The sequence below is a fragment of the Lolium perenne genome, chromosome 1 (assembly GCF_019359855.2).
Source record: "Lolium perenne isolate Kyuss_39 chromosome 1, Kyuss_2.0, whole genome shotgun sequence".
Taxonomy (NCBI): Eukaryota; Viridiplantae; Streptophyta; class Magnoliopsida; order Poales; family Poaceae; genus Lolium; species Lolium perenne.
In genome coordinates, this window is record NC_067244.2 from 4,673,130 (window position 1) to 4,689,639 (window position 16,510).

Consider the following 16,510-nt stretch of genomic DNA (forward strand, 5'->3'; position numbering starts at 1 on the left):
CTTCTTCCACATGGCTACGTGCCCGTCGGCTCCCTTCGAATCGATTGTCCGCCAGACCCTTTCCAAAGATGACTTTCAAACCCTTGACCATATCAAATACCTCAGCACCGGTGCGTGCATGCATTGTATCCCTTATTTGTGATCCGAAAGGTTACTAAGAGCAGGCCAATCGTTGATGGTTACGAAAAGCAACGCTCGTAGGTCAAATTCCTCTTCTTTGTGCTCATCCCACACACGGACACCAGGTCTGCCCCACAGTGTAAAAGTTCATCAACTAATGGCCTTAGGTACACATCGATGTCGTTGCCGGGTTGCTTCGGACCTTGGATGAGCAACGGCATCATAATGAACTTCCGCTTCATGCACAACCAAGGAGGAAGGTTGTAGATGCATAGAGTCACGGGCAGTACTATGGCTGGAGCTCTGCTCGCCAAAAGGATTCATGCCATCCGTACTTAGACCAAATCTTATGTTCCTTGCGTCGCTGCAAAATCTTTGAACTCTCTGTCGATCTTTCTCCATTGCGTTCCATCTGCGGGGTGTCTCAACTCCCGTCCGACTTACGGTCCTCTTTGTGCCATCGCAACAACTTGGCATGCTCTTTGTTCTGAACAGACGTTTCAACCGTGGTATTATAGGAGCATACCACATCACCTTGGCGGGAACCCTCTTCCTGGGTTTCTCGGCCCTCAACATCGTCACCGGGGTCATCGCCTCGATCTTATAACGCAATGCAGTGCATCTTGGGCATTCATTCAAATTCTCGTATTCACCGCGGTAGAGGATGCGATCGTTGATGCATGCATGTATCTTCGAACCTCTAAACCTAGAGGGCGGACAACCTTCTTTGCTTCGTACGTAGTGGCGGGCAACTCGTTATTCTTTGGAAACATATTCTTCAACATTTTCAGCAAGTTTTCAAATGCCGAGTCAGCTACACCTGCTGTGCCTTCCATCTCGGCAAATCCAGTGTGCAGCCCAGCTTTTTCAGACCATCATCGCATCCGGGGTACAGCGCCTTCCCGTGATCCTCTAACATGCGATCCAAATTCTCCCTCTCTTTTTCAGTTTCGCGGCGTCTCCGTGCATCGGCAATGGTCCGACCAAGATCATCAACGGGATCATCACGTGCCTCTTCTTCACCTTCCCCTTCACCTTCCCCTTCACCTTCAGCATCCTCCATGAAAGTATCACCGAAATGAGCAAGATAGCTTTCATCGATGAAATCATCCCCTTCTTCATCTTCTTCCATTATAACCCCTCTTTCTCCATGCTTGGTCCAACAATTATAGCTTGGCATGAAACCGTGCCGAAGCAGGTGCATGTGAACATCTCTTGAGGAAGAGTAACCCTTCGATTCTTACATTTAACACATGGACAGATAACAAAACCCTCCCAGCTTGTTCGCATTAGCCACTACGAGGAAATCTTTCAAACCCGCACCGAACTCGCCGGAGAGTCGGTTACCGTACATCCATTGTCGATTCATCTGCATTATTATAATATAAAATATATAATTAACCATCATGCATTTGTTAAACTAACTAGCTACAAACAATATAAATTAAACAATGAACTACACACACATGCACATTTTATCAACGACACATCAAAGGTTCAAGTTGCTAACCGCGATCGAGGAGGAAAAAATAAATGAGAAAGCTCAAGTGTGGCTCCAACACTTCATATCATGTTTGTTTCATGCTCTTGGGGCATTTCATCAAACACCTTATGTGCATAAGAGGAACCAAAAGCAAACCTAACACCCACTTGTGAGCTTGTGAAGAGAATGGCACCAAATGGCTAAGTGTTGGCTGCTGGATGGGTATATATAGGGGAGGGGCTTTAGTCCCGGTTGGCCTGGCCAACCGCGACTAAAGGCCTTCGGGCACCTTTAGTCGCGGTTGGCCAGGCCAACCGCGACTAAAGACCCCCCACGTGCACCTGCTGGCCACCGAGCGCCCTGGAGGCCTTTGGTCGCGGTTCTCCTCCCGAACCGCGACTAAAGGTACCATTTGTCGCGGATCCTGCAGCATCGCGACTTATGGGGCTCACCCGAAGCCTGTTTTTCCACCAGTGTCATGAGGCTTCGCTCGCCTCCATCTCCATTCCTTCGCAAGCTAGGCCGCGTCAGTACTGCGCCCCTCCGCTGTGAAGCCTCCACGAAGCTCATATCCTTCGACGTGAGCCAGTTAATTCTTTTCCTGGGCTGTTGCTTGTTCTCGGAGTCGGCGACCGTGAGACGGGATTCCGCCACAAGCTGCCAGCATCGATAAATGAGGCTTTGGAACTTATTTAGCACTTGATAATCTGTTCTATTCTTCCTAGCAGGCTCAGTGCATCGATACTGACTGTCGGGCCATCGATTGCGGCTACAGTCATCGCGTCAGTGGGCTGTACTCCGTTGTCAGCGTCGAGATGGTGAATAAACATTAATACTTCATGCGTGCACAAAGTCAATGTTAGTCTGGTATGTGAGCCATTCTGGACGAAAGGCTTTCATAGTCCAAGCAACTGTACGTTTTTTTTTCTGAGGCAGCCAAGCAACTCCACGTAGAGCAAAACGTTCACGGAGAGCAAAACGTTCACGTACAGCAAAACGTTTTGGCTGAGCGGACAATCATCCAGCTAAGCTGCACACTATTAGATAGGCCCATATCATGGACAGCCCATGGGCGAAGCCCACTGCCAAGCAGCCGAACCCAATTGGAACAAAGCCCTCGCGTCGCTACCATCGGAAATTCGGAACGTGAGGAAGCGACTTACGCGTACGAACCACGGGTCGCAATTTAATAGTTAAGACATATATATGATTTCTAAAAAAGTTTTGGATGATTCATGACGAGGCAATTAAGGAACTAACTTTTCTATAATTGTAGGGCTTTACTCTTACTTTCTATGTGGATCATGCCAATGGTGACTCATAAAAAATGTTAGAAAAATATACACTAGTGGAGATAGGCCCTTCAGTCCCGACCCGTAACGGGCTTTAGTCCCAGTTGGCCAACCGGGACTATTCAGACGGGACTAAAGGCCAACCCTTTAGTCCCGGTCCGGTTACCAGCCGGGACAAATGGCCCTCCATATGGCTGCGACACAGCGTTTGGGCTGGAGGACATTTAGTCCCGGCTTGTAAGCCAAACCGGGACCAATTATTATTTTCCAAAATTGTTTTTCATTTTTTCTAATTTCTTTTTTCTAATTTTTTTTCTTTTTTCTAATTGTTTGACTCGTTACTCTCTCACTTGGACCATTTTTAACACTAATTATAATTAATCTTTAGTCAAATTCTAGACTTGGTCACTTACCGGTCAGTCACCCATCCTCACACTACTCCACCATCAGCACGCTTAACTTCTCGGTTCTTTCCTGTTGTGCTCCCGCGAATGTGATTGTACCTTGTTGTAAATACTACCATAACAATCCTATTAACTATTATACCATTGTGTCACATTTCTGTATTTTTTGAAACCAAAAACAATTATGTAAGTAAATAATAATGAATAAGATAATAATAATGAATTCCAATGAAAATAAAATCAGTAATAAAACTACTTTTTTATTATTATCAAATAATATATGCATTATTCATATAATATGGCCAAATAATTAATATCTTTAAATCTGTAAACTGCAATTGGACAAATAATATATGCATTATTATTAGAAAAATGTGAGGAATTTGAATATGAAACAATTTTGTTTTTATTCATTTTTTTATTATTATCAAATAATATATGCATTATTTATATAATATAGCCAAATAAATAATATCTTTAAATCTGTAAATTGCAATTGGACAAATAATATATGCATTATTATTAGAAAAATGGGAGGAATTTGAATATGAAACAATTTTGTTTTTATTTATTTTTTATTATTATTATCAAATAATATATGCATTATTTATATAATATGGCCATCAAGTCACATGTGTTATCGGACTTCACGGCAGAATGGATGGAACTCCAAATAACAGGACCACCAGATTTATCGAGTGCTTGGACAATGTATTTTCATGGATCCAAAGGTTTGGAGGGCGCATGAGCAGGTGTGGTGTTAATATCACCCCAAGGAAATAAGATGCGATATGTTCCATAAGCGACAATATGATAGCATATCGAGGTATGTATAGCAATCTCGACGGATCATTTGATGGCTGCGAAGTAGGGGGCTACGTCCGCACCCGACGATATATATGGAAATAGATACAACCGCGATAGGAGTAACAAAGGACGTCATGATGGTGGAAGTTACATGGATGCAGCCATACTTAGCATATCTGCTAAATAAAGGTGAATTATATAAAAGGAGCTTCACGCGCGTACTGGTTATACAAGTTATCGAGCAATTACATCAGCGGCAGTGAACTTTGTGGAGTCAATTGTCTTCTGCTTCGGCAGTGATATGACATAATTAATATGTGAGGAATCTTTAAACCGCAATTAGAAAAATATGACAAATTTGAATAACAATAGAAAGATTCGATATATTTAGACGATTCATAGTTCATACAAATATAGAAGACACACATCACACACCACAACACCATCTACTCATCATCTTTAAATATTGAGACGATCAACATGGCTATTGTAGCCAACTAGCCTCCAATGACTCCTAGCCATCTCGAAGCACAGGCGAGCGTCTAGAGCGGCATAGTGCACTTGCTCATAGCTCAATGAAAAATTGCTCCATCCAAAAATAAGTTCATCTTCTTTCTCGTCGTACTTCTTCGTGTTCTTCTTGTCCCTCTTCCTCTTCTTCTTCTCAAGATTTGTGCCAACAGTAGCATTTGCCAGATCATACAGACTTGGAATGGGCTTGTTGGTGGGGTTCGGGAGTATCTTTTGGAGGTCGCACGCAGAAGAAATATCAATACCGTAGGGACTCAGCATTTCCACATCTTTGCCGATAGCCGCGCCGCAGAATTGGATGATATTGTCCTGCAAGAAATCCTTCAGCAGTTGTGGCACTTCATCCGCCCAACAAATCTGGAAGACCAAATTCTCGGTCGCCACCGAGAGTTGAAGGACGGCGGCGCGCTGATTACCCTCGCGATGGTTGGTGAACTCGCAGTCCAAGCCGACGCACTTGATTGGTGCGGCGTCGAGAAAGTTCCTCTTGACGGCGCGGATCCACTTCTCCACCCTTGATGCACGGAGAATGACCGTGATCTTGAAAGACATCCCTTCGGCCATGAGATGCACGGAGCCGGGACGCACGCGAGGTGCACCATTGGGGCCGGAACGTCGACGGGGAGAGAGATTTTTGGGAGAGGATGATGAAGATGTGAAGAGATGTGTGGCAATGGTGAAGGAGATGTGAAGCATATAAATGTGAGGAAGATGAACATGAACATGCCAGCCACCGGGTGATCAATTCCCGTGGCTGGCCGCCGGCACCGGCGACCCAAATTCCCGTGGCCGCGCGGCGCGTGATGATCGATTTCCGCGCCAGTAATAGCGCGGCTTCCGCGGGAACGAACCGTTTGATTTTATTTGTCCCGGCGTCCCGGTTTGAAATGCAAACCGGGACAAATGGTTCCTAACGAACCGGGACCAATGGGTGCCGTACGCTTGGGCGGATTCGGGACGACGTGGCCAGGCCTTTAGTCCCGGTCCAGGACACGGCTGGGACTAAAGGGTCCTGACGAAAGGCCTGTTTTCTACTAGTGGTATAGGCTGACTAGTCATGTAATCTCTATTTTCTTGAGTCTTAGATCATCTCTACCCGATCTCTTATAATTTCCAGGAGTAAACCGCCGAGTACCCTTCAAAGGAGTATATTTGCTCCTCTAAAAAAGCGTGGCTTCTAAATTTAACACCTTAAAACTTATATTTGCTTATACATTTTGTCCAGCACTTGCTATGTGTTTCTGCGGCACCAACCGGCGACCATGCAGACCATGTCTGGACGAGCAGCACAGGCCTGCATGACGCCTCTAACTACGTTATGCCTTAACCAAGGTTTAAAATAGCATGCTAAATGAAATAGCGGCAGTCCTGTGTAACGCTATGCACGGTATATTGTGCTAATAGGGTGCTATTTTTTAAATAGCATTTTTTTAAATACCACATATCGTCTAAAAAAGATTTAGCAAGAAATAAAGGATATACTTTGAAAGTGACAGAACCATAACTAGTAGAAAAGAGGGCTTTGGTTTTTTGCTCCAAAGAGCATTAGCACCGGATTTGGCACGAACCGGTGCTAAAGGGGTCATTAGCACCGGTTCGTGCGGTCTGGACGTCCAGGGGACCAGCCGCGGCATTAGCACCGGTTCCCACCGGTTCGTGCGGGAACCGGTGCTAAAGGGTTGGCGTTAGCCGCGAAACCTTTAGCACCGGTTCGTGTTGTCTACCCTTTAGCACCGGTTCGTTTAACTCTGTAAAATAGAAAAGAAAATGATAGAAAATTCAAAAAATAAAATCTTTTGAGATTCCTGTATGTTACACAACCTACTATTAGGGAAAATTAACAAATTCGAATTTTCACTTTTTTTGCAAAAAAAGATTGAAAAATGGTAAAACCGCATTAACTTTTGCATACGACGTCGGAAAAAAACGTATAATATATCAAAATCATCGTGAGAAAAAGTTACATCCGAATTCACCCGGATTTACCCGGTTAGCCAATTTTTAGATTCTCAAAATTCCAAATTAAAATATGAAAGCAGAAAGATTTTAGTTTTTTGCTAAAAATTTAGAATTTTATATATTTTTTATTTATTTTAAATTAAAATTAATAATTTTATCCTGCATAAAGATTACCATTACTTTTCAGGTTTAGCAAATTATAAAATTTTCAAATTTTCAGGTTTTAGGTTTGGCAAAAAAAAAAATTAAAAAATTAAAAAATTGAAAATAATCAAAAATAATATAAATTATAAAGTTAATGTTTATTTATTTATTCAAGATTATTATTACATCATTACTTTTGTTTATTAAAAGAATTATTAAACAATAAAGAAATATGACATCGACCAACATGTTAATAGGATTGATATGATACTAGTATCACATACATGCGCGTGAAGCATTTGGATGTGGGACGGAAAGGAACTTGGAAGTTAAGCTTGCTAGTGCTAGAATAGTGGGAGGATGGGTGACCGAGCGGGAAGTTTGAGCACGAGTAAGTAATTTGACTAGAGATAAGTGTAGTTAGAGACTAAACTTGTGAAATAACTAAAATATTAGAAATTCTGAAAAAAAGAAAAAAATAGAGGGAGTGGAAAATAATTCGAATTTTTTTTACGGTAGCGGGGTTCTACCGCGGCAGCGTTTTGGGGCATTTTTCTGCCGCGGCAGACCCTTTACGAACCGGTGCTAAAGGTCCTCCACCGGACGCTCCACAGCGGGCCACGTGGTGCCCCCTTTAGCACCGGTTCGTAACTGAACCGGTGTAAAAGGGGGGGGGGAGGGGGGGGGGGGCTTTTGCACCGGATCGTTTGCACCGGTTCGCCATCCGGTGCATATGGCCTTTTCGAACCGGTGCAAAAGCCTTTGGTTCTACTAGTGCATATATAGGTCACCACATACAAAAGTAGTATTCCAATTTTTTTTAGAAGCCTATCATCAACATTTCACGAGAAAACATCATAGTATAAATTATTTCTTAAGAATCACTAGCACTAGCGATATAATCTTTCGATTCAGAAGAGGAACATCAAAACATGGGGACCACCACCACCACAAACAGGAAACAAGAAACATCAAAACTTAAGGACCAATACGAGGCTGGAAAAAATAGCATGCTAAGAGAATCTCTAACAGAACCCGTAAATATTGCCGGAACTGAATTTTTCCGGCGGATTTACAGGTTCGTGCCGAAAGCGCAGATCAGCGACTGAATCGGAGCCCGGCCCGTAAAATTTTCTTGGGGGCCCGAGAAAGTTTGCGCGCGGCCCCTATTTTTACAGGCCGTGGAGTGGAGTAGGGTTCCAAAATCCAACTCCCCGCTGCCGCGTCCGCTTCCTCCACCGCGCGCACTGCTTCCACTTCCGGCGAGAAATCGCATCCTTGCCGCTGCCGCATCTCCGCTTCCGCGCCTCCACCGCGATCACATGGCTAGCGCCGGCAGCGGCGGGAGGGGTGGCGGACGGATTGGCGGCAGCAACCCGCCGCCGCCCCGCCCCCCTTCCCCCGTCTTCCACTTCGAGGCCGAGCGGCGAAAATGGAACCGGTCGGAGGGCGCGTAGAAGGGGAGCGCGCGCCGGTGGACAAATTGGGGCCTAACGCCGCCTGGGAAACTCGCCCGCTACGCCAATAGCGGCGAGGGGTATTCCTCAGGTGCGTCAGGACGTGCCCTTGCGCCACCCGTCACCAACAGCAGCGACGAGGAGGAGGAGGAGGAGGAGGAGGAGGATGCGGCGCCGGCGCGCACCGTCCTCAACTCGGCGGACTATGTCCTCAACGGCGAGGAGGAGGCGACGACGATCCAACAAGTCGCCGTAATCTCGGAGGCCGAGGCGCGCGCACGCTTCCGCCGTGAGGAGGCAGAAGCCGTCCGAGCCGTGCGCGCGTACGAGGTGGCGCAGAAGGAGGCTGTTGTCCGCCGCGTGAAGCAGGAGGTCATCGACCTCGACTCCGAGTAGGCCGCCGACGGCGTCGTCCTCCGCCGCACGTAGAGTAGCCCATGAAAATGGGCGGAAAACATGAAAAAGGTGAGTTTTGGTGATGCCCCTTAAACCATGTATTGGTGGTCACGGTCGCTGGAAATTGTCCCTGGAACAAAAAGTTGTGCGTTATAGCCCACGAAAATGGGCAGAAAACATGAAAAAGGCGAGTTTTGGCGACACCAGTCTAACCATGTATCGGTGGTCACCATCGCTGGAAATCGTCCCGGGAACTTAAAACTGTGAGCTATAGCCCACGAAAATGGAGGCAGAGCACATGAAAAACACGAGTTTTCGTGAAGCCGCTTAAACCATGTATCGGTGGTCACGGTCGAGGGAAATCGTCCCGGGAATCGAAATATATGCGTTATAGCTCATGAAAATGGGCAGAAACATGAAAAATACGAAATTTAGCGGTGCCACTAAACCATGTATCGGTGGTCACGGTTTATGGAAATCGCCCGGGGAACCGAAAAATGTGCGCTATAGCCCATCAAGATGGTCAGAAAACATGAAAATACGAGTTTTGGGGATGCCACTCAAACCATGTATCGGTGGTCACAATCACCAGAAATTGTCCAGAGAACCAAAAATTGTGCGTTATAGCCCACGAAAATGGACGGAAAACATGAAAAAGGCGAGTCTTGCCTACACCCCTCAAACCATGTATCGGTGGTCACGGGCGCTGGAAATTGTCCCGGGAACAAAAAAAATTGTGCGCTATAGCCGACGAAAATGGGTAGAAAACATGAAAAGGGTGAGTTTTGGTGAGACCAGTCTAACCATGTATCGGTGGTCACCGTCGTTGGAAATCATCTCGGGAACTTAAAACCGTGAGCTATAGCCCACGAAAATGGAGGCAGAAAACATGAAAAACACGAGTTTTCGTGAAGCCTCTCAAACCATGTATTGGTGGTCACGGTGACTCGAAATCATCCTCGGGAACCGAAAAATGTGCGCTATAGCCCATGAAAATAGGCAGAAAACATAAAAATATGAGTTTTGGCGACGCCACTCAAACTATGTATCGGTGGCCACGATCGCTAGAAATTGTCTTAGGAACCGAAAAATGTGCGCTATAGCCCACAAAAAAGGGCGGAAAACATGAAAAAGGCAAGTTTTGGCGATGCCCCTCAAACCATGTATGTGTGGTCACACTCGCTGGAAATTGTCCCGTGAACAAAAAATTGTGCGCTATGGCCCACGAAAATGGACAGAAAACATGAAAAAGACGAGTTTTGGCGAAGGAAGTGAAACCATGTGTCGGTGTTCAATATCGCTAGAAATTGTCCCGGGAAACAAAAACTATGCGCTAGCCCACGGAAATGGGCAGAAAACATGAGAAACGGAGTTTTGGCGATGCCACTCAAACCATGTATCGGTACTCACGATCACTGGAAATTGTCCCGAAACCAAAAGTTGCACGCTGTAGCCCATGAAAAAGGGCAAAAAACATGAAAAAGATAGGTGATACGTCTCCGACGTATCGATAATTTCTTATGTTCCATGCCACATTATTGATGTTATCTACATGTTTTATGCACACTTTATGTCATATTCGTGCATTTTCTGGAACTAACCTATTAACAAGATGCCGAAGTGCCGATTCTTGTTTCATTGTTTTTGGTTTCAGAAATCCTAGTAACGAAATATTCTCGGAATTGGACGAAATCAACGCCCAGGGTCCTATTTTGCCACGAAGCTTCCAGAAGTCCGAAGAGGAGACGAAGTGGGGCCACGAGGTGGCCACACCCTAGGGCGGCGCGGCCCCCCCCCCCCTTGGCCGCGCGGCCCTATGGTGTGGGGCCCTCGTGCCGCCTCCTGACCTGCCCTTCCGCCTGCTTAAAGCCTCCGTTGCGAAACCCCCAGTACCGAGAGCCACGATACGGAAAACCTTCCAGAGACGCCGCCGCCGCCGATCCCATCTCGGGGGATCCAGGAGATCGCCTCCGGCACCCTGCCGGAGAGGGGAATCATCTCCCGGAGGACTCTACGCCGCCATGGTCGCCTCCGGAGTGATGTGTGAGTAGTCTACCCCTGGACTATGGGTCCATAGCAGTAGCTAGATGGTTGTCTTCTCCCCATTGTGCTTCATTGTCGGATCTTGTGAGCTGCCTAACATGATCAAGATCATCTATCTGTAATTCTATATGTTGCGTTTGTTGGGATCCGATGAATAGAGAATACTTGTTATGTTGATTATCAAAGTTATGTCTATGTGTTGTTTATGATCTTGCATGCTCTCCGTTACTAGTAGATGCTCTGGCCAAGTAGATGCTTGTAACTCCAAGAGGGAGTATTTATGCTCGATAGTGGGTTCATGCCTCCATTGATATCTGGGACAAGGATGAAAGTTCTAAGGTTGTGGATGTGCTGTTGCCACTAGGGATAAAACATTAGTGCTATGTTCAAGGATGTAGTTACTAGTTACATTATGCGCAATACTTAATGCAATTGTCTGTTGTTAGCAACTTAATACTGGAGGGGGTTCGGATGATAACCTGAAGGTGGACTTTTTAGGCATAGATGCATGCTGGATGGCGGTCTATGTACTTTGTCGTAATGCCCAATTAAATCTCACTATACTCATCATGATATGTATGTGCATGGTCATGCCCTCTTTATTTGTCAATTGCCCAACTGTAATTTGTTCACCCAACATGCTGTTTATCTTATGGGAGAGGCACCTCTAGTGAACTGTGGACCCCGGTCCAATTCTCTATACTGAAATACAATCTACTGCAATACTTGTTCTACTGTTTTCTGCAAACAATCATCTTCCACACAATACGGTTAATCCTTTGTTACAGCAAGCCGGTGAGATTGACAACCTCACTGTTTCGTTGGGGCAAAGTACTTTGGTTGTGTTGTGCAGGGTTCCACGTTGGCGCCGGAATCTGCGGTGTTGCGCCGCACTACATCCCGCCGCCATCAACCTTCAACGTGCTTCTTGACTCCTACTGGTTCGATTAAACCTTGGTTTCTTACTGAGGGAAACTTGCTGCTGTGCGCATCACACCTTCCTCTTGGGGTTCCCAACGGACGTGTCAACCACACGCATCAAGCAAATTTCTGGCGCCGTTGCCGGGGAGATCAAGACACGCTGCAAGGGGAGTCTCCACTTCTCAATCTCTTTACTTTGTTTTTGTCTTGCTTAGTTTTATTTACTACTTTGTTTGCTGCACTATATCAAAATACAAAAAAATTAGTTGCTAGTTTTACTTTATTTGCTATCTTGTTTGCTATATCAAAAACACAAAAAAATTAGTTACTTGCATTTACTTTATCTAGTTTGCTTTATTTACTGTTGCTAAAATGGCCAACCCTGAAAATACTAAGTTGTGTGACTTCACAACCACAAATAATAATGATTTCTTATGCACACCTATTGCTCCACCTGCTACTACAGCAGAATTCTTTGAAATTAAACCTGCTTTACTGAATCTTGTTATGCGAGAGCAATTTTCTGGTGTTAGTTCTGATGATGCTGCTGCCCATCTTAATAATTTTGTTGAACTATGTGAAATGCAAAAGTATAAAGATGTAGATGGTGACATTATAAAATTAAAATTGTTCCCTTTCTCATTAAGAGGAAGAGCTAAAGATTGTTTGCTATCTCTGCCTAAGAATAGTATTGATTCATGGACTAAATGCAAGGATGCTTTTATTGGTAGATATTATCCCCCTGCTAAAATTATATCTTTGAGGAGTAGCATAATGAATTTTAAACAATTAGATACTGAACATGTTGTACAAGCATGGGAAAGAATGAAATCTTTGGTTAAAAATTGCCCAACCCATGGACTGACTACTTGGATGATCATCCAAACCTTCTATGCAGGACTGAATTTTTCTTCGCGGAACCTATTGGATTCAGCTGCTGGAGGTACCTTTATGTCCATCACTCTTGGTGAAGCAACAAAGCTTCTTGATAATATGATGATCAACTACTCTGAATGGCACACGGAAAGAGCTCCACAAGGTAAGAAGGTAAATTGGTCGAAGAAACCTCTTCCTTGAGTGATAAGATTGATGCTATTATGTCTATGCTTGTGAATGATAGGACTAATATTGATCCTAATAATGTTCCGTTAGCTTCATTGGTTGCACAAGAAGAACATGTTGATTTAAACTTCATTAAAAATAATAATTTTAACAACAATGCTTACCGGAACAATTCTAGTAACAACTATAGGCCATATCCTTATAATAATGGCAACGGCTATGGTAATTCTTATGGGAATTCTTACAACAATAATAGGAGTTCACCCCCTGGACTTGAAGCTATGCTTAAAGAATTTATTAGTACACAAACTGCTTTTAACAAATCTGTTGAAGAAAAGCTTGGGAAAATTGATATACTTGCTTCTAAAGTCGATAGTCTTGCTGCTGATGTTGATCTTTTGAAATCGAAAGTTATGCCTAATGAAAATCATCATAACAAAATTACTACTACAGCAAATGCCATCCAAGTTAGAATTAATGAGAATATAAGATTAATGGCTGAACTGCGTGCTAGGTGGGATAGAGAAGAAAATGAAAAACTAGCTAAAGAGAAGAATGTAGCTAAAGTTTGGACTATTACCACCACTAGTAATGCTAATGCTACACATGTTGCTGCACCTCCTACTATTAATAATAAAAGAATTGGTGTTAGCAATGTTTCCACTTCTAATGCAAAGCGCGAGAAACTGCCTGAAACTGCTAAAACTGCTGAAACTGCCTGTGATAAAACTGCTGAAATTTTTTCCAACATTGGGGATGATGATCCCATTGCTTTAGATTATAATGGTTTGAATTTTGATGATTGCCACATCTCTGAAGTTATAAAGTTCTTGCAAAAACTTGCTAAAAGTCCTAATGCTAGTGCTATAAATTTGGCTTTCACGCAACATATTACAAATGCTCTCATAAAAGCTAGAGAAGAGAAACTAGAGCGCGAAGCCTCTATTCCTAGAAAGCTAGAGGATGGTTGGGAGCCCATCATTAAGATGAAGGTTAAAGATTTTGATTGTAATGCTTTATGTGATCTTGGTGCAAGTATTTCTGTTATGCCTAAGAAAATTTATAATATGCTTGACTTGCCACCGCTGAAAAATTGTTATTTGGATGTTAATCTTGCTGATCATTCTACAAAGAAACCTTTGGGGAAAGTTGATAATGTTCGCATTACCGTTAACAATAACCTTGTCCCCGTTGATTTTGTTGTCTTGGATATTGAATGCAATGCATCTTGTCCCATTATATTGGGAAGACCTTTTCTTCGAACTGTTGGTGCTATCATTGATATGAAGGAAGGTAATATAAAACATCAATTTCCTCTCAAGAAAGGTATGGAACACTTCCCTAGAAAGAGAATGAAGTTACCTTTTGATTCTATTATTAGAACAAATTATGATGTTGACACTTCGTCTCTTGATAATACTTGATATACACTTTCTGCGCCTAGCTGAAAGGCGTTAAAGAAAAGCGCTTATGGGAGACAACCCATGTTTTTACCTACAGTACTTTGTTTTTATTTTGTGTCTTGGAAGTTGTTTACTACTGTAACAACCTCTCCTTATCTTAGTTTAGTGTTTTGTTGTGCCAAGTAAAGTCGTTGATAGAAAAGTTCATACTAGATTTGGATTACTGCGCAGAAACAGATTTCTTTGCTGTCACGAATCTGGGCTGTTTTCCCTGTAGGTAACTCAGAAAATTATGCCAATTTACGTGAGTGATCCTCAGATATGTACGCAACTTTCATTCAATTTGAGCATTTTCATTTGAGCAAGTCTGGTGCCTCGATAAAATTCGTCAATACGAACTGTTCTATTTTGACAGATTCTGCCTTTTATTTCGCATTGCCTCTTTTGCTATGTTTGATGAATTTCTTTGATCCATTAATGTCCAGTAGCTTTATGCAATGTCCAGAAGTGCTAAGAATGATTGTGTCACCTCTGAACATGTTAATTTTTATTGTCGCTAACCCTCTAATGAGTTGTTCTAAGTTTGGTGTGGAGGAAGTTTTCAAGGATCAAGAGAGGAGTATGATGCAACATGATCAAGGAGAGTGAAAGCTCTAAGCTTGGGGATGCCCCGGTGGTTCACCCCTGCATATATCAAGAAGACTCAAGCGTCTAAGCTTGGGGATGCCCAAGGCATCCCCTTCTTCATCGACAACATTATCAGGTTCCTCCCCTGAAACTATATTTTTATTCCATCACATCTTATGTGCTTTGCTTGGAGCGTCGGTTTGTTTTTGTTTTTTGTTTTGTTTGAATAAAATGGATCCTAGCATTCACTTTATGGGAGAGAGACACGCTCCGCTGTAGCATATGGACAAGTATGTCCTTAGTTTCTACTCATAGTATTCATGGCGAAGTTTCTTCTTCGTTAAATTGTTATATGGTTGGAATTGGAAAATGATACATGTAGTAATTGCTATAAATGTCTTGGGTAATGTGATATTTGGCAATTGTTGTGCTCATGTTTAAGCTCTTGCATCATATGCTTTGCACCCATTAATGAAGAAATACATAGAGCATGCTAAAATTTGGTTTGCATATTTGGTCTCTCTAAGGTCTAGATAATTTCTAGTATTGAGTTTGAACAACAAGGAAGACGGTGTAGAGTCTTATAATGTTTTCAATATGTCTTTTATGTGAGTTTTGCTGCACCGGTTCATCCTTGTGTTTGTTTCAAATAAGCCTTGCTAGCCTAAACCTTGTATCGAGAGGGAATACTTCTCATGCATCCAAAATACTTGAGCCAACCACTATGCCATTTGTGTCCACCATACCTACCTACTACATGGTATTTTCCGCCATTCCAAAGTAAATTGCTTGAGTGCTACCTTTAAAATTCCATCATTCACCTTTGCAATATATAGCTCATGGGACAAATAGCTTAAAAACTATTGTGGTATTGAATATGTAATTATGCACTTTATCTCTTATTAAGTTGCTTGTTGTGCGATAACCATGTTTACTGGGGACGCCATCAACTACTCTTTGTTGAATTTCATGTGAGTTGCTATGCATGTTCGTCTTGTCTGAAGTAAGAGCGATCTACCACCTTATGGTTAAGCATGCATATTGTTAGAGAAGAACATTGGGCCGCTAACTAAAGCCATGATCCATGGTGGAAGTTTCAGTTTTGGACAAATATCCTCAATCTCATATGAGAAAATTATTAATTGTTGTTACATGCTTATGCATAAAAGAGGAGTCCATTATCTGTTGTCTATGTTGTCCCGGTATGGATGTCTAAGTTGAGAATAATCAATAGCGAGAAATCCAATGCGAGCTTTCTCCTTAGACCTTTGTACAGGCGGCATAGAGGTACCCCTTTGTGATACTTGGTTAAAACATGTGCATTGTGATGATCCGGTAGTCCAAGCTAATTAGGACAAGGTGCGGGCACTATTAGTATACTATGCATGAGGCTTGCAACTTGTAAGATATAATTTACATGATACATATGCTTTATTACTACCGTTGACAAAATTGTTTCATGTTTTCAAAATCAAAGCTCTAGCACAAATATAGCAATCGATGCTTTTCCTCTATGGAGGACAATTCTTTTACTTTCAATGTTGAGTCAGTTCACCTATTTCTCTCCACCTCAAGAAGCAAACACTTGTGTGAACTGTGCATTGATTCCTACATATTTGCTTATTGCACTTATTATATTACTCTATGTTGACAATATCCATGAGATATACATGTTATGAGTTGAAAGCAACCGCTGAAACTTAATCTTCCTTTGTGTTGCTTCAATGTCTTTACTTTGAATTATTGCTTTATGAGTTAACTCTTATGCAAGACTTATTGATGCTTGTCTTGAAGTGCTATTCATGAAAAGTCTTTGCTTTATGATTCACTTGTTTACTCATGTCATATACATTGTTTTGAT

At 42.9% G+C, this 16,510-nt stretch overlaps 1 protein-coding gene across 1 annotated transcript; it reads right to left on the minus strand.

Annotated features, from left to right (window-relative positions):
- Positions 1–4,565: 4,565 nt before the first annotated feature.
- LOC127347540 (uncharacterized) lies at positions 4,566–5,189 on the minus strand. The gene has a single exon (XM_051373970.1). The coding sequence runs from the start codon at positions 5,187–5,189 to the stop codon at positions 4,566–4,568; it is 624 nt and encodes a 207-aa protein (XP_051229930.1).
- Between the last annotated feature and the right edge of the window lie 11,321 nt (positions 5,190–16,510).